Consider the following 24,166-nt stretch of genomic DNA (forward strand, 5'->3'; position numbering starts at 1 on the left):
CGTGTGAGGGAATGTCAAGGTTGTCCTACTCTTTCACACAGTCAGTAATAAAGATGGGTGTGTCTATAAGAGAAAATAATGTGTTTCCTGTGACTCCAAGGCTCCAAATGCGTCCTCATTTTGATGAAACATCAACACTCCCAATACAACAACTAATTTGAATGTGTAACCATTTGAATGTGTAAAACAAAAATGTCTCTCTCTCTCTCTCTCTCTCTCTCTCTCTCTCTCTCTCTCTCTCTCTCTCTCTCTCTCTCTCTCTCTCTCTCTCTCTCTCTCTCTCTCTCTCTCTCTCTCTCTGATGCACAGACACACACATCACAAACACAGAACAGGTCCAAACGTTTGACTATCTACCTACGCCTGAATGAAATAAATACTAAAAACAAACCCTTTTGAGTGCGGACCAGCTACACAATGTTGGAATTCTATTACATTTTGGTCGACACACCTGTTCTGAGCGCAGTGGTCACACAAACTTTCAAGGAATGATGTGAGCCATCACTGCAGTACTCTCTCTCTCTCTTACACACACACACACACACACACACACACACACACACACACACACACACACACACACACACACACACACACACACACACACACACACACACACACACACACACACACACACACACACACACACACACACACACACACACACACACACACACACACACACACACACACACACACACACACACACACACACACACGCTACCATGGGTGGTCCTCTGTAGCTCAGCTGGTAGAGCACGGCGCTTGTAACACCAAGGTAGTGGGTTCGATCCCCGGGACCACCCATACACAAAAAAAATGTATGCACGCATGACTGTAAGTCGCTTTGGATAAAAGCGTCTGCTAAATGGCATATTATACATTATTATTATTATTATAAACAATTGACTCCCATTCAAAATCCTATTTTCACTAACCCCTAAAACTAACCCTAACCTTTAACCTAACCCTAACCTTAACCCTAACATTAACCCCAAACCCCTAATCCTAAACCAGACCCCTAACTCCTAACCCTAAACCTAACCCCTAACCCTAATTCCAATCCTAACCCTAATTGTAACCCTAAACCTAACCCATAAGCCTAAAATAGCATTTTTCCTTATGGGGAGTCTGGTGAAAAGTCCCCACTTGTCCGAATTTTCCTTGTTTTATTATCCTTGTGAGGATTTCTGGTAATGAACCCCCCCCCTCCCAAAAACAAAAACAACAACAACAACAAAAAACAGTTTCAGAATGGGTGGCAAGGAATAAGTTAGTCCTTAATATTTCAGAAACTAAAAGCATTGTATTTGGGACAAATCATTCACTAAACCCTAAATCTCAACTAAATCTTGTAATGAATAATGTGGAAATTGAGCAAGTTAAGGAGACTATATTGCTTGGAGTAACCCTGGATTGTAAACTGTCATGGTCAAAACATATTGATACAACAGTAGCTAGGATGGGGAGAAGTCTGTCTATAATAAAGCGCTGCTCTGCATTCTTAACAGCACTATCAACAAGGCAGGTCCTACAGGCCCTAGTTTTGTCGCACATGGACTACTGTTCAGTCGGGTGGACAGGTGCCACAAAGAGGGACTTACAGCACATAGTTTGGACACCCATGCATACCCCACAAGACATGCCACCAGAGGTCTCTTCACAGTCCCAAGTCAAGAACAGACTATGGGAGGCGCACAGTCCTACATAGAGTCATGACTACATGGAACTCTATTCCACATCAAGTAAATCATGCCAGCAGTAAAATTAGATATAAAAAACAGATAAAAATACATATTATGGAACAGAGGGGACTGTGAAGCAACACAAACATAGACACATGCATGCAAACACAGGATAACAAATGCACTATACACACGTACACATGGATTTTGTGTTATAGATATGTGGTAGTAGAGTAGAGGCCTAAGGGCACACACTTAATATGTTGTGAAATCTGTTATGAATGTATTGTAATGTTTTTTTTATGAATAACTGCCTTAATTTTGCTGGACCCCAGGAAGAGTAGCTGCTGCCTTGGCAGCAGCTAATGGGGATCTATAATAAATACAAATACAAATACAAATACACACGCACACAATGGCCATATCAAAGTGAACTCATGAACAGAGTTCATGAACTGTATACTGTTGCACATAAAGCTTTCAGGGGACATATCCAAAATGTCAGGATTTTCAACAATCCCCAATCAGTCCCCAAACAAATTATCAATAGCCATTTCAGCATCATGCTATTGTAATTCTATTCTGTGACAGTATCAAAGTCTGAATTGAGTTCATAGTGATTAAATAATTGCCACCAAGCGAGCATTGCTGAAATGGATTTGTGGGTGTTTATTTGGCTTGTTTGATTGCGCCTTTGCCAGCTCTAATAATGGCCCATTAAAATGGAGCCTGGATGTGTGCCTGGCATGACAAAAATGGCATAAATGAACATGTAAATGGTGATGACAGTGATTGCAATCTGTACTGGTGGAGTGGACATGGGAAAACATTGAGCAATTAAATTGGCACATTTGCTAGGTTGACCAAATTGGTACAAATTACAGTAAATTAAGTAATTTGGTCAAAATAACACTGCAGGGCATTGGAAAATGTTACTTTCACATGGTGTGGGCCATTGTCTTTGTTGAATATATTTTTGTGCTGTGCATTCCTATTTTCAGATTAGTGTAGGCCTAGGGAGTAGGGACAGATCCATCTAGTGACACCTGTTTTTCTCTGGAGGGTATTACACAAAGGCAGGACATAAAGGGAAATTAAGAATAAGAATGATGTGTGATATGGTCAAGTGTAATAACGCATTGGCTTTGTATTAGTCACCTTGCCATCATTCAGTAATAAGGACTTTTTAATAGTACTGTACAATAATAAATTCAATAAAATAGTAAGTTATAAATAATACATTTATTGTAAACTTTCCACATGCACAAATGCTTAGTAATTTTTGCTCACAAGGTAATAGATTATAATAAATTCACACAATATGATTGTTTGTATGGTTATTATTTTGTGTGCTCTCAAGTTTCCCTGAAAAGTAAAACAATGTATCAATATAGTAGCCTAACGCAGCATATTAAACTGGGTGGTTCCAGCCCTGAATGCTGATTGGCTGACAGCCGTGGTATACCACGGGTACAACAAAACATGTATTTTTACTGGTTACCAGTTTATAATAGCAATAAGGCACCTCCGGGCTTATTGCTTAATTATACCATAATTATTGATTGATATAATCAAACTCATAAAATCGTTTTTCCAAGTTTATGATCTTAATTTTCCTAATTCTCAAATTCTATTCTATTCTATTCTATTCTATTCTATTCTACTCTATTCTATTCTACTCTATTCCAACTCTGGATGTTAGTGAGAACGAGAAGAAAGGATCCAGCTGTAAACAAGGAGAGGATTACTGGGGTATTCATGATCCTCGTGTCAAAGAGATTTCTGTAGGCTACACAAAACCAAACCAGTCGCTCCTAAACTCTGGTTTCAGATCAGTTTAGCGTTTCTTCCCCAACGACTGAGAATTTGTGGACGCTAAACTGATCCTAGATCTGTGCCCAGTGGCAGAATTCTACCGGAGCCCCAGTCAGCCAGCGACCCACCCTCTTGTCGCCCATTCCTTGCATTCCCCTCTTAGACAAGCCAGCTGGCTGCGGCGCACGCGCAGTGCGCAGAGGAGGCCATGTTAAAGTTACAGTGAAGTCAGGCTGTGATTTTTTCTGACGACGTATGTTTATATTGTATGTTTTGTCGTTATTTGTGGTGTCAGTGTCCCAACAACTATAACGACTGGATAAGGAAACAGGGGACCTAAAAATGGCTTCCACTTTCGACCTTTCAAGGCGAAATCCGCAAGAGGATTTCGAGCTTATACAGAGAATTGGGAGCGGGACCTACGGAGATGTATACAAGGTAAAAAGGGATTTTAGCTATACATTGTCTTCTTTTTTGATAAACCATTGATATGCTACCAATAAAGACATTGTTATTGGCAACATGACTACAATGTAGGAACTTGGAGTAGCCTTCAGGAGTTTAGCCAGTCGGGCAACAACTTGTCAACAGTGGTTGTTGAACTAGTTTATCCAAGCTGTTAGCATGTTTACCAACTCGCTACATATGTGTTCCAATTCACAAAGGAATTCTACCGATTCTTGTAATAAATGCAGACGTATCCCGGTGAAATTCCACGAACGATATTGTTACAATGTTTCAATTTGCTTTCAGTGTTGTCATCGCTATGCCTAGACCAATAATGGACTAAAGGAGCCTAACGTTACTGGTTATAGTCAAAAGACCTTACATGTTCTGTTTCTTCTTCTATGGTATATTGGCGATCGCAAAATTTAATGTGCATCCCGTCACGTACTGTACGGGATGGAAACAGGATTCCCCCTCAAAAACGACCCAAAAATAAATACATAGACTAAACTAAATCAAACAACTTTTCTGTAAAAAAATTAACAGATCTGATCGCTACACAGGCTCAAGGGGAACCTGGGAGGGCGGGTCAACCGGCCCCAGTACCCCATGCAAGTCCCAAAATCTTTTCTGCCCCACATACAATGTAAAGTTTCTTAGACTTCTTTGAGACTTGTGCGGTACAGTTTATAACTGTGGCAATGAATGCCATGAAATCGACCTTTTTAACATACATGGTTTCTTTTGACTGGCAGCAAACATTTACTACAGGCTGTGGTGTGTCCACTATCATATCTTCACTAGCGTCACTTGTTTTCTCAATTATTTTAAATCACCTCTGCATAGGAGATTCGATTGGCCACTATAACTTTTGCTACCTCAATCTCCTTCACCCTTACAGGGCACTCTAGGAACTCGGGATCATGATCCCCACCACAATTGCAACACCGCCGTCCTTCTACACACCGTTCTTCAGTATACTCTGTCCATCTGCACCTCACTTGAAACATGGCCAAATCCTTTACAATTCTTACACTGCAATGCTTTGGGGAGAAAGCTCTTACAGCATATCTTACATAACCAAGCTTCACATGCTTGGTATTTGCTCTTTATAAAAAAAAAAAAACAGAACCAACAGACTTTCTTATTTTTCGCCATTCATCAAACGTGTCAGACGCCGGGCACCAACCACACCGGGAATTCTCTTCAGGTATTCAACCTGAACATCTGTTGTCACCCCTGAGATGACTCCTTTGATGGGTGGTCTACTCCGAAGTTCAAAACACAAAACTGCTGTTGTCCGGATTCACTGCAATCTTCACTGCAATCTTCCTCTGTTCTTCAGAAATACAATAAATCAAAATAAGACCACTCCGGGTCACCCTGACAGACTCCACTTTTCCCAGTGCATACTTCACAATTTTCAACACCTCAAACGGGTCTCCTTACTCAACAAACGCATCCCAACAAGAAGCGATTCATTATCATTCATACACATGTCCTCCAATTTTAGACAATCTCCTTTTTGTTCCAGTTTTTGATACTATTGTTGTCCATTCAGAACATTCGTCTTCACCAACTTTGCTTGATTCGACCTCAGCAACCACTTCCGCCATCTTTCCCTCCTCCGTCCCCTCCCACATGTTCTGTTTAACCCTATAGACCCCAATAGAATTCTAGAATGCTGCTGTAGATTACTGAGAACATCTGGCAGTCCCACGGACAAATCTGGGTTTGGCGGATACCAGGAGAACGCTACCTGCCCCAATGCATAGTGCCAACTGTACAGTTTGGTGGAGGAGGAATAATGTTGTGGGGCTGTTTTTTAGGGTTTGGGTTAGGCCCCTTAGTTCCAGTGAAAGTAAATCTTAACGCTACAGCATACAATGACATTCTAGATGATTCTGTGCTTCCAACTTTGTGGCAACAGTTTGGGGAAGGCCCTTTCCTGTTTCAGCATGACAATGCCCCCGTGCACAAAAATGGTTTGTCGAGATCGGTGTGGGAGAACTTGACTGGCCTGCACAGAGCCCTGACCTCAACCCAATCGAACACTTTTGGGATGAATTGGAACGCCGACTGCGAGCCAGGCCTAATCGCCCAACATCAGTGCCCGACCTCACTAATGCTCTTGTGGCTGAATGGAAGCAAGTCCCCGCAGCAATGTTCCAACATCTAGTGGAAAGCCTTCCCAGAAGAGTGGAGGCTGTTATAGCTGCAAAGGACCAACTCCATCTTAATGTCCATGATTTTGGAATGAGATGTTCGACAAGCATGTGTCCACATCCTTTTGGTCATGTAGTCTGACACCACATTCATGGCAATAGGAATAACAGTCATTTTGTCTTCCATTGTGTAAAGACACTATCAAAAAACTATTAACGCTCAACACAACAAAAAACCCTAGAGTATTTAAATTGTAGTAAATTACTCACTTAAAATGTACCAAGAATAATAGATTATACTTGTAAATATTACTATTTACAAAATGTGACCAGAGGACAATATTCAGAAAGTAAAAAACAAAACACCCAAAGTAGGCTATTTGATTGACAACGATTCCTACTTCTGTAACAATGTAAAAATTCAAAACTATTCAGAGACTATTTCAAAATGTAGGTAATCTCTGTAGAAATAGTACCTACAATTCAGTGAATGGAACAAGTATTAGATAGAGACCGATAAAGAGAAAAGATACACAACACAACAACTGTTCAGAGACAGTAAAAGATTTGTAGGAGAAATTCATATTTCACACTGTCACTTTAGTATTTGCATTTAGCCTATAACATGTCATGGAACTTCTGGAAGCACTGCCCCTTCCTGCAAAGTGGCACAGAACACATAGAGCACCCAAAAGAGATTTCTACACATCTCCCACTCTTTGCCCTGCGTCCACTCCAGATGCACACCACTACCTCGCTTGCGCCCTTCAATCTTCACCTGCTTTCAAATTAGTTACAACTCGGTCCTCCCCTCTTCCTCCCACTGTAGCCATATCACAAAGTGGATGCACAAGCTGCATTTTGAATGCCTTCAAGGACCAGCGCCTGCGGTTTCTGGGAAGGGGCCTTTGCAGGGTCCCCCGACAATGTACGCATTTATGATGGCAATGTTGAGCATCCCCCAAAACACATACTTCCACCGTTCGCTGCCTGTGCGTCCAACATTGTAATAGCTCCTCAGTTGGTCAAGATTGTCAACCCCGCCTATTTTCTTGTTGTAATCCATTACAAGCTCTGGAACAGATAGAAGTTCCTACCACTTTTAAAAACAACTCCAAAACCCCTACCACTGTCACTTTAGTCCTAGGCTGTGTGACAGTGGCAAATAGCCTCCCATTCCACCCACACACACACTCACTCTCTCTTGCTCTCTCTCTCTCCTCCAATCAACTCTTGCTTTCTTGCCTGACAGACTAACTACAGAGTTCGCCAATGTTAGCTGATTAGTTCCAAAGCTGGCACAATTTCCAAATGATATTAGCTGGCTATGTAAACAAATATCTAACTCATCATATGAGCTCTGCTGCGCGGGCATCTACTACCCTAACACGACAGCTAAGCTGTCAAATAATAGGAAAACGAGGCAATGTATAGCCTATGAATATCTGCACCTAGAAACATGACAAACCATAACCTAAGCCCAACAGATAAACACAAATGACTCTTGCCTTCATTTCGGTGGCTAGTTAGCTAGTTGTCTGTCTGGCTATCTAGTGAAAGTGACAGCTGAAGTTGACGGTTCGTGAGCGCAGGCCAAATTTACAACTTTTCTTGCCTGACAGACATACTAGTTAGCTAGCTAGCTATAGCAAGCAGCTTGGGCCGTTTCCATATGAATTACATCGGTAGAAACAAGACAAAACAACCAACTAGTTAGCTGACTATATACAGCTTAACACTGCAACTATTTCCATGAGACAGAGAGCATTCATTCGAGCTTCACCGCTGATGTGCTCGTCTGTACCAACCAAGTTATTATGACATGACAGGACTTGCTTATCTGTGAGCTATTTCCAAAGTTTCACAGCATCAAACATTGACAACACTAAACCTATATCTGCTGTTTACTTATTTCACTCACCTCGACATCATCGCTTTCAAAGTGCAAGGACGTGTGCGAATCCGTATCACCAACCAACATATATAAAGCCTCTTTCACAGTGAAAGGTCGTGTCTGCTTCGGTGCTGTCATTTTGAGTAATGAAGAAAACTGACAACTGGCTGACGACAACAGCCATTCGAATCCGACAACAAGGCAGTTCACAGCCACTACAGTAATTTAAAGAAAGGCCGTCGACAGCCGCTAGTGGTTCTAAAGGGATTTATTATAGGCAAATTGATTCTTGAAGCTAAAACAGCCAAATACTCACTCTAAATGTGAATCGATTCTCAATTGTGGTACTGTTCTAGAAACATAAATCACTCTACTTTCAAATCACATCAAAATAATTTCACAAATGCAAAATACACACTTACTGTTATAACCGTTTTAAACACAGTTGCAGCCGATAGTATTTTTCAATGACAACACATTTGTGGCGTCCGTCTTCCATTTAAACACAGGTGTTTGGAGACACAGATAGCTAATTAGCATAGGTAGTCCACTCTGTCTTTCTTCTCTTTTCGTAAACAAGCACTGTAACATGAAAATATGGCCTTGTGGGAACCCTAACCTTTAAAGGTGCCTACCTACCTACCGACCGACCGTGGTGTGAAAAAGTGTTTTCCCCCCTTCCTGATTTCTTATTTGTTTGTCACACTTAAATGTTTCAGATCATCAAACAAATTTAAATATTAGTCAAAGATAACACAAGTAAACACAAAATGCAGTTTTGAAATGAAGGTTGTTATTATTAAGGGAAAACAAAATCCAAACCTACATGGCCCTGTGTGAAAAAGTGTTTGCCCCCCTGTTATAACACAACTCAACTGTGGTTTATCACACCTGAGTTTCAATACTCATGGCAAGTTATTGCAAACGCTTGATTGCAGTTGTTGCTGCTAAGGGTGGCCCAACCAGTTATTAGGTTGTAGGGGGCAATCACTTTTTCACACAGGGCCATGTCGGTTTGGATTTTGTTTTCCCTTAATAATAACAACCTTCATTTCAAAACTGCATTTTGTGTTTACTTGTGTTATCTTTGACTAATATTTAAATTTGTTTGAGGATCTGAAACATTTAAGTGTGATAAACATGCAAAGAAATAAGAAATCAGGAAGGGAGCAAACACTTTTTCACACCACTGTGTGTGTGTGTGTATATATATATATATATATATATATATATATATATATATATATATATATATATATATATATATATATATTTCTCGCTGATATGAAAGATAAGGAACTGAGAGTCATGATCAAGGGCTATGCTCTCCCCTGTTATATTTATCAATGTACAGTATATCTCAAGATGGACAGGAAAAGTACTTTACAGATGATGACTTTAGTTTTCCTATTGTTACATTAACAGTAGCCTATCTTTAACAAATGTCATTTTCAGGCCCAAGAAAACAATAGCTCAAAGATGAAAATGCTGGCTTACACGGTTAAGGGTTTCTCAGTTTTAACTTATTAGAGTTGAAGTCGGAAGTTTACATACACTTAGGTTGGAGTCATTAAAACTCGTTTTTCAACCACTCCACAAATTTCTTGTTAATAAATAATAATAATATGTTAACAAACTATAGTTTTGGCAAGTCGGTTAGGACATCTACTTTGTGCATGACACAAGTATTTTTCCAACAATTGTTTACAGACAGATTATTTCACTTATAATTCACTGTATCACAATTCCAGTGGGTCAGAAGTTGACATACACTAAGTTGACTGTGCCTTTAAACAGCTTGGAAAATTCCAGAAAATGATGTCATGGCTTTAGAAGCTTCTGATGGGCTAATTGACATCATTTGAGTCAATTGGAGGTGTACCTGTGGATGTATTTCAAGGCCTACCTTCAAACTCAGTGCCTCTTTGCTTGACATCATGGGAAAATCAAAAGAAATCAGCCAAGACCTCAGAAATTTTTTTTGTAGACCTCCACAAGTCTGGTTCATCATTGGGAGCAATTTCCAAACGCCTGAAGGTACCACGTTCATCTGTACAAACAATAGTACGCAAGTATAAACACCATGGGACCACGCAGCCGTCATACCGCTCAGGAAGGAGACGCGTTCTGTCTCCTAGAGATTAACGTACTTTTGTGCGAAAAGTGCAAATCAATCCCAGAACAACAGCAAAGGACCTTGTGAAGATGCTGGAGGAAACAGGTACAAAAGTATCTATATCCACAGTAAAACAAGTCCTATATCGACATAACCTGAAAGGCCGCTCAGCAAGGAAGAAGCCACTGCTCCAAAACCGCCTTAAAAAAGCCAGACTACGGTTTGCAACTGCACATGGGGAAAAATATCATACTTTTTGGAGAAATGTCCTCTGGTCTGATGAAAGACAAGTATAACTGTTTGGCCATAATGACCATTGTGATGTTTGGAGGAAAAAGGGGGTTGCTTGCAAGCCGAAGAACACCATCCCAACCGTGAAGCACGGGGGTGGCAGCATCATGCTGTGGGGGTGCTTTGCTGCAGGAGGGACTGGTGCATTTTCTCAAAATAGATGGCATCATGAGGATGGAAAATTATGTGGATATATTGAAGCAACATCTCAAGACATCAGTCAGGAAGTTAAAGCTTGGTCGCAAATGGGTTTTCCAAATGGACAATGACCCCAAGCATACTTCTAAAGTTGTGACAAAATGGCTTAAGGACAACAAAGTCAAGGTATTGGAGTGGCCATCACAAAGCCCTGACCTCAATCCTATAGAACATTTGTGGGCAGAACTGAAAAAGTGTGTGCGAGCAAGGAGGCCTACAAACCTGACTCAGTTACACCAGCTCTGTCATGAGGAATGGGCCAAAATTCACCCAACTTATTGTGGGAAGCTTGTGGAAGGCTACCCGAAACGTTTGACCCAAGTTAAACAATTTAAAGGCAATGCTACCAAATACTAATTGAGTGTATGTAAACTTCTGACCCACTGGGAATGTGATGAAAGAAATAAAAGCTGAAGTAAATAATTATTTATACTATTATTCAGACTTAAAATAAAGTGGTGCTTCTAACTGACCTAAGACAGGGAATTTTGACTAGGTTAAATGTCAGGAATTGTGAAAAACTGAGTTTAAATGTATTTGGCTAAGGTGTATGTAAACGTCCGACTTCAACTGTATGTGAATGTGGGTCAAGTTTTGAAATGCACTGCAAAAAAATAATGCGTAATCTTTGGCTAAGCTTGAATATTTAAAAACACTTTGTTTTTCTACCCCTTATACAAGGTGCATAGATGACTGTTCATATAATGAGTTTCTATCCATACTTCAACGTTGGGATTCAACCCACTAGGAAATGTTTTCATTCTGGAGACTTTAGCTTACAGAGTTAGGCCAGAAGATGAGCTACTACACCAACATTACATCAGTGCCATCTTAGGCCCCCCTACAGAGAATCCCTTTCTATTTTGAAGTAAGTTGGTCCACATCAGAAACCAGCTGTGTGGCTTTCACTTTAACTAACCTACAGTACAGATTAAACAGGCCCTCTTGATTTACATAGATCAATTCCATGAACAATGGGTTTCTTACTTTCTTTCATGAAATACTTAATAAATACTTAATAATTGGTGCTAACGTGGGTCATTCTGTCATGACAAGCTCTTGGAATATACTTATTTTTATCATCACAGCCCACAGTGCTCCTAAATAAGAGCGATAAGGGAGATAGACCTACCTAAAGGAAAATCTATATTCATTATGGCATAGGCTATCTCCCCGAAAGAGCACTACACATCAAAGATCTCGTGCATTTCCTTTTCCACACTATCTCTCTTGAAATAGGCCTAATTGTCTGTAGTATCCATTAGTGCCAAGTTAGGGGCTACTTACTTCATGAGAAAAGCATGTGAAAGGAAGTCTTACTCAAAGGTACGGGAAAGGGAAGCAGTAGGATGAAAGCCCTTGTCATGTGACTGAAACTGAAAAACAAAGAAACAATTAGGCTATGTACATACTCTCTCTTTATCTTGTGCTCAACGAAACTCATTGTCTTTGGGCACGGTTACAATGCTTCCTACCTTATCCATTATAATATACCTTATTATTTTCCCCGTTTCCTCCCTCAAACTATAGTAAGGTCCGAAATGATTAACACCCTTGATAAAGGTGAGAGAAAATGACTGTTACGGTCAACGGCATCATGAACTTTACCCAGTACCAGGACATTTTATACAAAACCCTGGTTGCTTCTACCAGGAGGCTGAAAAGTGGATTTTCCAGCAAGACAATAACCCCAAGCACACATCAAAATCCACAAAGAAATGGCCATCTCAGTCTCCGGACTTGAAACCCATTGAAAACCTGTGGTTTTAATTGAAGAGCAGTCCATAAACGCAGACGAAGGATATCAAGGATCTGGAATGATTCTGTAAGGAGGAATGATCTAAGCTCCCTCCCAATGTGTTCAATGTGCATACAATATAGTTTAGGATTTGATTATTTATTTTATTTATGCTAAATTTTATGATCAATCATTTCAGATCCCACTGTATGTCTAAAAGTGCCAATTGAGTTGATCACCAAAACATTTTGAAGTGCATTTAATTGTAAAACCGTTGACAAAACCCAGTTGATGGACATTTTTGAAAACTGCCTAGAAAGACTTGCTGTTCAGAATGCAGAAATAATGAAAGCGATAATTGTTCCATTTATCTGTTTTCTTTTCCTATACCCTGCAGCCAATGTCATAGCTGCGGGGTCGTTTTCAGTCATCACCATTATCTCTGCAAGTGAACCCTTGCTCTCACATTCCTGAAAACACTTGCATGAATGCAATACCAAGATTATTATGGAGGCCCGGGAAGGCTTTGTAATGATGATGTACCTAGCTGCAATATGACAGCATTTTGCACTCCATGGAACAATGTCCCCTAGGTACAGATCTAGGATCAGCTGCCTAACACCCAATCCTAACCTTAACCATTAGTGAGGAAAATGCTAAACTGACTCAAGATCTGTGTCTAGGGACAACTTCACCCTACACCCTGTGGCTTCATTTGGCTTCATAGAATTCCTCATCGTCTATCATCCTTGACTTTAAGATAACATTTTTGCATGTGAAAGAATGTTAACGAAATGTCTAAATTCCTCCAATGTTTTTTTGTGTGTAGGAGGACTTGGCTTTTCCAATCAGTGTGCAACTTGGTAACACCACTTCACTTGAAGTGTGTCATACATTTACATTTTAGTCATTTAGCAGACACTCTTATCCAGACCGACTTACAGTAAGTGAGTGCATACATTATTTTTCATACTGGCCCCCCGTGGGAATCGAACCCACAACCCTGGCGTTGCAAACGCCATGCTCTACCAACTGAGCTACATCCCTGCCAGCCATTCCCTCCCCTACCATGGGTCTCCCGGTCGCGGCCGGCAACGACAAAGCCTGGATTCGAACCAGGATCTCTAGTGGCACAGCTACCACTGCGATGCAGTGCCTTAGACCACTGCGCCACTCGGGAGGCTTACTGTCGTAAGAATGACGTAACAAGTACAGTAATAATATAATAACTATGAATAATATGCCATAGCATTGTCAGGAACGTTATTGTCATATGCTGAGACAAAAGTCGCTCTGGATAAGAGCGTCTGCTAAATGACTAAAATGTCATGTAAATGTATTTACCTATCGAGAGCTTGGGACTGTAAGGTTCTATCTGCAAAAAGATGATTCTGAGAGAATTGGCTTTAAAGCGCCGAAGCCTCATTGGTTTGAATGGTGTCAGCAATTTTTATCTTGTATTCTTTTGAATTTAACAACATGAATTGGAGTATTTAGGTAGAGAACATTGAACAGAACAAGGCTATGTCAAATAACTCAATTTGGACAAAAATGCAGATAGAACTTTATAGTCCCAAGCTCTCACTATGTCATGAAGATGATATAACAGGGTAAATTCTTACATGTTATTGTAATGGACACCACAGCAGTTGTTTGCTAAGAAATTGCTTATACTTATACCTAGGGCTGGGTGATATGGCCAAAATATCATATCACTGAATTTTGTAACTTTTTTGACAGTTTTTTATGTTTTTGAATAATATAAGTTCTACATTTGCTTTAGGAGTAGTGCGTGACCCTAAGGTGGCAACACATACATTCTAAGTGATTTCAATGGGTCTTTCTCCATTCTGATTGTTTTATACTGTTCAATTCAACTTCAACCAAAAATAATTTCCTGCATTTCCATCAATTTCTGCATTTCCTGCACGCATTTGAGATAATTTCCACACTGCCATGTAGGGCTGCACAATATGGGCAAACAATACTAGGCCTTATTTTGAACCAAATGTTGCAATTGCGATTTGACTTGCAATTTAGATCGAAACACTTGGGTGAACTGTTGGAATCATGGAAATACACTGAACAAAAATATAAATGCAACTTGGATAAAAGCGTCTGCTAAATGGCATATTATTATATTATAACATTCAACAATTTCAAAGATTTTACTGAGTTACAGTTCATATAAGGAAATCAGTCAATTTAAATACATACATTAGGCCCTAATCTATGGATTTCACATGACTGGGAATACAAATATGCATACTTTAAAAAACAAAGGTAGGGTCGTGGATCAGAGAACCAGTCAGTATCTGATGTGACCACCATTTGCCTCATGCAGCGCGACACATATCCTTCGCATAGAGTTGATTAGGCTGTTGATTGTGGCCTGTGGAATGTTGTCCCACTCCTCTTCTGGCTGTGTGAAGTTGCTGGATATTGGCGGAAACTAGAACACTCTGTCGTACACGCCGATCCAGAGCATCTCAAACATGCTCAATGGGTGACATGTCTGGTGAGTATGCAGGCCATGGAAGAACTGGGACATTTTCAGCTTCCAGGAATTATGTACAGATCCTTGCGACATTGGGCCGTGCATTAATATGCTGAAACATGAGGTGATGGCGGCGGATGAATTGCATGACAATGGGCCTCAGGATCTCGTCACGGTATCTCTGTGCATTCAAATTGCCATTAATAAAATGCAATTGTGTTCGTTGTCCATAGCTTGTGCCTGCCCATACCATAACCCCTGTTCACAACGTTGACATCAGCAAACCGCTCACCCACACGACACTACACATGCTGTCTGCCATCTGCCCGGTACAGTTGAAACAGGGATTAATCTGTGAAGAGCACACTTCATGGCCAGTGGCCATTGAAGTTGAGAATTTGCCCACTGAAGTCGGTTATGACGCCGAACTGCAGTCAGGTTAAGACCCTGGTGAGCATGCAGATGAACCTGAGACAGTTTCTTCGGTTGTGCAAACCCACAGTTTCATCAGCTGTCCGGGTGGCTGGTCTCAGACGGTCCCGCAGGTGAAGAAGCCGGATGTGGAGGTCCTGGGCCTGCGTGGTTACATGTGGTCTGCAGTTGTGAGGCTAGTTGGACGTACTGCCAAATTCTCTAAAACGACGTTGGAGGCTGCTTATGGCAGAGAAATTAACATTTAATTATCTCAGAACAGCTCTGGTGAACATTCCTGCAGTCAGCATGTCAATTGCACGCTCCCTCAAAACTTGAGAGACATCTGTGGCATTGTGTTGTGTGACAGAACTGCACATTTTAGTGGCCTTTTATTGTCCCCAGCACAAGGTGCACCTGTGTAATGATCATGCTGTTTACTCAGCTTATTCATATGCCACACCTGTCAGGTGGATACATTCTATTGGCAAAGGAGAAATGCTCACCAACGGATGTAAACAAATTTGTGTAAAACATTTGCGAGAAATAAGCTTTTTGTGCGTATGGAACATTTCTGGGATTTCAACGAATGAAAAAAATGCCAGGGAGGAATTATTGTGACAGGGTAGGAAACAAAGTGACGGTCAGTGTTTCCTAGGGGACCCTATAATCTTTGGCTACATTAAATGTTTTTTCATGTAGCCAACAGATTCTGGCTTCGCCTATTCCGCTTTGATTTAGAAGATACTGTTGCACAAACAACATGCTGATTTAGGCCTACACCAGCACTGGTATCAGGTTGTATTAGCTTGCTACGTTTGCTCTGACTCAGTACATTTATTAGCTAGCTAGCCAGCTAACTAGCGATTAGCATTAGTGGCTGCATTGACCATGCAGACTGAACGCAAGTGTCTCGTGGTCAAGCAACACCAAATGCGCTCCTTGAGTGGCATGGGGCGGGGCTAGGTGTGTGTGGAAATTGGCATGGAGAGATCAGAAAGGGATGACTCAAGTAGCGGCGTAAACTATAAAAATGGACGTTACACAGGGCATATCACATTTAACAAACCAAACATTCAAATACCGTTATAGAAGGTAAAGTAAAAACCCATACCGGTCCGTGCAGCAATACCGGTATATAGTAAAATACAGAATACCTCCCAGCCCTACTTATACCTGTGTCTCTCTACTATGACGTTCTTATGACTGTGTCATGACATTGTTATAGCATGGTCATGATAGTAAGTGTTAACTGTTATTGTAATGAACACCATAGCAGTCGTTAACAAATGACTTAAAGTCCAGTTAGCAGATAATGGACCCTAACAGACATTTATGTAGTTGGTGTGATGGTCCCGTTGAGGTTGAACTAATATACATGGGTTTGAACAACTTGAAAGATTATTTGTTAGTTTACATTTGTACAATTTATGCTCCCTGCATATAAAAGCCATGAAGACTTCAACGCAAGATCGTTATTTCTATGACTCACACGGCGGAGGAACATATTGCCTGTAGTCTACTGTACTGTGGTAAGCTATAAGTGGCACTTCACTTTTTAATATGGAAAACGGCTGTGAGGATTTTTCTACAATATAGCAATTATATGTGGAAATATATATTTGAGTCAATATTAGCAAGCCAGCAGCTGATGAAACTAAGTGGATTCTCTCCTCCCTCTCTCCCCAGATTTAGCTTGTGGCTATCACTGTCTAGCTGGCTAGGTTTAGGATATTTACAAGCCCGTACCAGTGACAAACTTAGCTATGTTATCGACATATAGCAGTACACAAAATCAAGCTCACTTATTTTGCCAGCTAGAAAGAAATAGCCACAAATTGATTTAGAAAAGGAGGAAGAGCATAGCTAGCTATAGCATGCTAACGTTAGCAGCTGCCGCTTCAACAAGAAGCAACTGTGACAACATAAAAAAAACTTGCCCATTGAGCATAATCCACAATACACCCCTCCAATGAAAGCATGGCTCTCGGGCTTCTCCGTAAATCCACCAGATCCGCGATCGGATCCATGGCTAAAGCGTTGCATTTCAGTTTAGGCCGCACCTGGCAGGCTGTATAGATAACTCCCCCGGAGCCATAGAATGGCCGAATTACCGCAACATGCAGCCCCTACGAACACCTTGAAAACTTGCTCTATACGGTAACAGTGACCTCCGTTGCGGCCAAAAGTACTATTTCCCGTAGGCTTGTACTGTCTATAGCAACGATCACCAACCTTTTCTGAGTCAAGATCACTTTGGCAGTTAAAAAGCAAGCCGAGATCTACAGTTCAAATCTTTTTTTAAACATGACTTCAAAAAATGTATGCCTTTGCAACATTAATAAAAACAGTTCTGTAGGAATTAAAGTTTGTGCAGTAGGCCATATATGCTGTATTGGCTATGTGCTTGGTCTGACAATATTGGTATTTTTATTTATTTAACAACAAAAATAGTATTTACTCCCCAATGTCCCATCGCTGCAACTCCTGTACAGACTCGGGAGAGGCGAATGTCGAGAGCCGTGCGTCCTCTGAAACGCAACCCCGCCAAGCCGTATTGTTTCTTGACACAATGCACGCTTAACCCGGAAGCCAGCAGCACCAATGTATCGGAGGAAACACCGTACACCTGGCGACCGTGTTAGTGTGCATGTGCCCGGCCCGCCACAGGAGCTGCTACTGCGCGAAGGGACAAGGATATCCTGGCCGGCCAAACCCTCCCCTAACCCGGACGACGCTGGGCCAATTGTGCGTCGCCTCATGGCTGCGACACAGCCCAGTATCGAACCAGGATCTGTAGTGACGCAGCTTGCACTGCGATGCAGTGACTTAGACCGCTGCGCCACTCGGGAGGCCCAGAACAATATTGTTTACATTTACATTTTAGTAATTTAGCAGACGCTCTTATCCAGAGCGACTTACAGTTAGTGAGTGCACACCTTATTTTTTTATTTTTCATACTGGCCCCCCGTGGGAATCGAACCCACAACCAACCTTGGCGTTGCAAACGCCATGCTCTACCAACTGAGCTACATCCCTGCCGGCCATTCCCTCCCCTACCCTGGGCCAATTGTGCGCCGCCCCATGGGTCTCCCGGTCGCGGCCGGCTACGACAGAGCCTGGATTCGAACCAGGATCTCTAGTGACACAGCTAGCACTGCAATGCAGTGCCTTAGACCACTGCGCCACTCTTGTAAGACAATATTATATTTCAAAACTCGAGCTTTGATAACAACATAGATCAGTTGTTGTATCACTTGCAAGGCACAGCTGAGCATAAATTGAAATCATTCGCTTTTTTATTTTACTGGACTGATGGTACCTGCATCTGATGGTCAGTCTCAGTGGAGGGAGGGAGAGAGCAGCAGAGGGTCTGCATCTCACTGTCCCTGCTCTCTCCTTTCCTCCGCTGAGACTGACCAGAGAGGGGACACCGTCCTCCCACTCCTTTTAAATAGCTGAACTGCCTGTTTGGACAGTACGTCAGGCTTGGGTCGGGTTGTTTTGATAGGTCTGCGGCTTCTACGTGTCTAGAAAATGGTTTTGTATTGATTTCTACAATCTGAGGAAGCCCTATTGTCCGGGGAGGGAGTGTGTCAGTGTGGAGTTGGGGGATAGAAAGAGGAAAAATGGAGGGGAGGAGGGAGGCAGAGAGATAAATAGAGAGAGAAGCAGAGAAAAAGAGAGTGCGAATGAGAGGGAAAGCGGGAAAGGGAGAGAGAGAAAGTGGACAAGAGACATATAGTGAGATGGAGAGTGGGGGTCTAAAGGAAATATGGTGATGCTGCATTTTTGCGTCGCAGCCCTGGTTTGAGTGGAATTTGTCCATTCTCTTTCTAAGGGCTGTGTTGGTTAACTGGGAAATGGATTGTGTAAGCAGATCTCCTCAGACAGAGCTAGGCCTACTTCAAACTCAATGGCCTTGTTAGAATACTTAAATGCATCTTTCCTTGTTTCCTTGAGGTAATCAACAGATCTATAAGTGATAGGATAGATGAAAGCAAGGTTACCACCCCATTACTTTCATTGATCCAACCAATTCCGATCTGTGATTACTTTCAGAAAGGGAGGAGGGAAGGATGCATTTGAAGTATTCCAACAGGGCCATTGATTTTCCTGGGTTTCTGGAAGTACTGCATTTCATGTGCTACCTCAACTTTCAGGGGTGTATTCACTAGAAACCAAACAGAAGAAAACAAATGAAACGAGGAGGGACCTACCTGAATTTGTCCAATCGAAACTCTCGTTGTGGAACATTTTGCTACGGTTTGCTACGGTGTTCACTGAATACACCCCAGGTTCAACTCAACCGGAACTCTTTGAAGTTTGGGGCTGAACTTTGAATAGACATTGACTGGATGTGGTCCAGCGGCAGCCATTGTGTAGAGAGAGTGTAGTGAAGAGCCTACTTGGCATCCAGTCATCTCAGTCCATTTAAGCCGTCCGGAGGCACGGCTGTGGAGGGATGAGTTTGATTAGGTGATTAACACTTTAGCTTACTAATCCTCTTCAGCCTTGTTGGCCTGCCTTCTTCACAACACGTACTACTCTCTCTCGCTCTCTCTCTTCCTGTCTGTCTTTGTCTCTCTCTTTCGCACTCTCTTTTCATCTCATTATGTCTCTCTCTTTCTTTCTCTCTTTCTCTGCCTCTCCTGTTTTATCTTCCTCCTAGCCTATTAAATACTAAACTGATACCTATTCAGTCTGTTGAGATCGCTCTCTCTCTTCTCTCTCCTCTATTTCTCTCTCTCGCCATGAATCTCTCAGTAGGCCTACATATCTCTTGGTACGTCTTTCTCATGGTATGAGAATAAAATCAAATGTCCCTTAGCTAGGAGACAGTGAGGGCATCCTTATCATGTGTCATACAAAGCATCTATTTTACAGTATCAATTAACTGCCTTTGTATTAAAAGCCTGTTGCGAAATACAAGACGGCACCAACGTTATTTTCCTCAACAACCCACAAATGCTGTCACCCAATCCTTTTACACTTGGAATTTTTCATCAATAATTTACCAGAGTCCAACAACTGGCCCATTGTCCCTTCCTGTAACACTATCACAGCGCCGAGATTGGAATCTCCTCATGCGGACTAACCGGGGCTCACCACCCTGACTTTGAACACCTCTGGCTCTGCTAGATCGTCGGCAATGCTTTTATTTTAAGGGTACCTACGTAAGGCCTTCATAACACATTCATAACCCATACTTAACACATTCATAAGGGGTACACTACCAGTCAAATGTTTGGACACACCTACTCATTCAAGGGTTTTTCTTTATTTTTACTATTTTTTACATTGTAGAATAATAGTGAAGACATCAAAACTATGAAATAACACATATGGAATCATGTAGTAAACATAAAAGTGTTAAACAAATCAAAATATATTTTATATTTGAGATTCTTCAATTAGCCACCCTTTGCCTTGATGACAGCTTTGCACACTCTTGGCATTCTCTCAGCCAGCTTCATGAGGAATGCTTTTCCAACAGTCTTGGAGTTCCCACATATGCTGAGCACTTGTTGGCTGCTTTTCCTTCACTCTGCGGTCCAACTCATCCCAAGCCATCTCAATTGGGTTGAGGTCGGGGGGTTGTGGAGGCCAGGTCATCTGATGCAGCACTCCATCACTCTCCTTCTTGGTAAAATAGCCCTTACACAGCCTGGAGGTGTGTTGGGTCATTGTCCTGTTGAAAAACAAATGATAGTCCCACTAAGCCCAAACCAGATGGGATGGCGTATCGCTGGAGAATGCTGTAGTAGCCATGCTGGTTAAGTGTGCCTTGAATTCTAAATAAATCACAGACAGTGTCACCAGCAAAGCACCCCCACAGCATAACACCTCCTCCTCCATAGTTTACGGTGGGAAATACACATGCAGAGATCATCCGTTCACCCACACCGCGTCTCACAAAAACACGGCGGTTGGAACCAAAAATCTCAAATTTGGACTCCAGATCAAAGGACAAATTTCCACCCGGTCTAATGTCCATTGCTCGTGTTTCTTGGCCCAAGCAGGTCTCTTCTTATTATTGGTGTCCTTTAGTAGTGGTTTCTTTGAAGCAATTCGACCATGAAGGCCTGATTCACGCAGTCCCCTCTGAACAGTTGATGTTGAGATGTGTCTGTTACTTGAACTCTGTGAAGCATTTATTTGGGCTGCAATTTCTGAGGCTGGTAACTCTAATGAACTTATCCTCTGCAGCAGCGGTAACTCTGGGTCTTCCATTCCTGTGGCGGTCCTCATGAGTGCCAGTTTCATCATAGTGCTTGATGGTTTTTGCGACTGCACTTGAAGAAACGTTCAAAGTTGAAATGTTCCGTATTGACTGACCTTCATGTCTTGAAGTAATGATGGACTGATGTTTCTCTTTGCTTATTTGAGCTGTTCTTGCCATATAATGGACTTGGTCTTTTACCAAATAGGGCTATCTTCTGTATACCCCCCCCTCCCCCCCCACACACCTTGTCACAACACAACTGATTGGCTCAAACGCGTTAAGAAGGAAAGAAATTCCATAAATTAACTTTTAAGAAGGCACACCTGTTAATTGAAATGCATTCCAGGTGACTACCTCATGAAGCTGGTTGAGAGAATGCCAAGAGTGTGCAAAGCTGTCATCAAGGCAAAGGGTGGCTATATTGAAGAATCTCAAATATAAAATCTATTTTGATTTGTTTAACCTTTTGGTTACTACATCATTCCATATGTGTTATTTCATAGGTTTGATGTCTTCACTATTATTCTACAATGTAGAAAATAGTAAAAAATTAAGAAAAACCCTTGAATGAGTAGATGTGTCCAAACTTTTGACTGGTACTGTATATGTCAGAAAAATGTTTGCTTTAAAATAACCTTACACTTTGTTTAAATGTGTCGTCATAAAGCCTAGCTACATTTGGTTGTCATAAACACAACTTAATTGACATTAGGCTACAAGTTGACAAATGATGATGATGATGATGTCACATAACCAGATTCTGTCTGGTATGAAGCACAAGACCCTAAACCCGTCTCCTTATTTTGTGCTTGAATGACATGCTTATGAAACCTCTGTAGGCATTATAAAGGAGCTTTCAAATAATTAATAAATATTTATAACATTACAGAATGGCGTTAATGGTCAGACACTGAAATCACACTAGACTCTCCTTCACAGGCACTTTGTATGAACTTGTATCCACATTCTGGAATCGTCTAAAACATCCTATTCAGGAGTCAAATGCTTCGAATAATAAAAGGCCTCGTTTTCTGACTTAGCACCCTTTCGGTCCTCTGTCTACCCCTTTTGTGTATTTGTGGCTATGGTTAGCAGTAGGGATGTGCATCTTTCCCTTTCCCTTTCGATACATATCTAGATACATGGGCTCTGAAATGATACGTTTTAGTTTGAATTGATTAGGTGCGATTCGGTTTGTTTAGATGAACAAATCAATGCGATTCGATACGATTCGATGCAATAACATTGGTTGCATAAACATTCATTTTCCGTTCTAAATTCAAATCTGCTGCTGTGCTGGGCATCTGAGCTGGATCTGTCTGAGCTGACCTCTGTCTGTCTCTGTGTGTGTGTGTGTGTGTGTTTGTGAGAGAGAGAATTGTATATACATGTGTATGTAGGCACCTGTGCTGAGCCATAAGGGAAACAGGGCATCTACCAACCCCACTATCAGATAAGGGCGGCAATGTTTGCTTTTTGTCCCCCCACTTTTGATCTTTAATCGCTGTCACCCACTAATTAATTTGTAATTTTTGCAGATTCAAAGTGTTTGAGCTAGTAATGTAATCAATATTTATCTTTTTTTTTTAAATTCTATGACATAGCCAATGAATATATAGCACAACTTTGGATTTCACCCCCCATCTCAAAATCAAATGGTTCAGACCGTTTGGAAGTTTTCTGTCCTCATTATGAAATTATCAACTTTGCCCTGTGTATCTAAAAATGACCATATACACTGATTGTTTAAAGCAAAACTACCAAAACTGTTGCTGATGGTAAACCTGAACAATCGAAAATGAAATGTAATGTAGCCTAAGCCCAGATCAGCAGGTAGGCTATAGCCTCGAGCCAAATGAGACGATTCTCAGGCGGTAGCTTAGAAATAAGTCTCTCACTGTTGCCGCTTGCTACAGACCCCCCTCAGCCCCCAGCTGTGCCCTGGACACCATATGTGAATTGATTGCCCCCCATTTATCCTCAGAGTTTGTACTGCTTGGTGACCTAAATTGGGATATGCTTAATACCCCAGCCATCCTACAATCCAAGCTAGATGCCCTCAACCAAATTATCAACGAACCTACCAGGTACAACCCTAAATCCGTAAACATGGGTACCCTCATAGATATCATCCTGACTAACATACCCTCTAAATACACCTCAGCTGTCTTCAACCAGGATCTCAGCGATCACTGCCTTATTGCCTGCGTCCGTAACGGGTCCGCGGTCAAACGACCACCCCTCATCACTGTCAAACGCTCCCTAAAACACTTTAGCGAGGAGGCCTTCCTAATTGACCTGGCCCAGGTATCCTGGATGGATATAGATCTCATTCCGTCAGTAGAGGATGCCTGGTTGTTCCTTAAAAGTAATTTCCTCTCAATCTTAAATAAACATGCCCCATTCAAAAAATACAGAACTAAGAACCGATATAGCCCCTGGTTCTCCTCAGACTTGACTGCCCTTGACCAGCACAAAAACATCCTGTGGCGTACAGCATTAGCATCAAATAGCCCCCGCGATATGCAACTTTTCAGGGAAGTTAGGAACCAATATACACAAGCAGTCAGGAAAGCAAAGGCTAACTTTTTCAAACAGAAATTTGCATCCTGTAGCACTAACTCCAAAAAGTTTTGGGACACTGTAAAGTCCATGGAGAATAAGAGCACTTCCTCCCAGCTGC

At 41.6% G+C, this 24,166-nt stretch overlaps 1 protein-coding gene across 1 annotated transcript in view; it reads left to right on the forward strand.

Moving 5' to 3' along the window:
* The first annotated feature begins 3,698 nt into the window (after positions 1-3,698).
* LOC311113317 (mitogen-activated protein kinase kinase kinase kinase 3-like) overlaps positions 3,699-24,166 on the forward strand; it is a 103,714-nt gene continuing 83,246 nt past the window's right edge. The window contains exon 1 of the mRNA XM_084156539.1: positions 3,699-3,938. Coding sequence (XP_084012665.1) covers positions 3,843-3,938 — 96 coding nt within the window. The 5' untranslated portion in view covers positions 3,699-3,842. The remainder of the gene's footprint in view (positions 3,939-24,166) is intronic.

Source organism: Coregonus lavaretus, assembly GCF_964263955.1.
Source record: "Coregonus lavaretus genome assembly, chromosome: 40".
Classification (NCBI taxonomy): Eukaryota; Metazoa; Chordata; class Actinopteri; order Salmoniformes; family Salmonidae; genus Coregonus; species Coregonus lavaretus.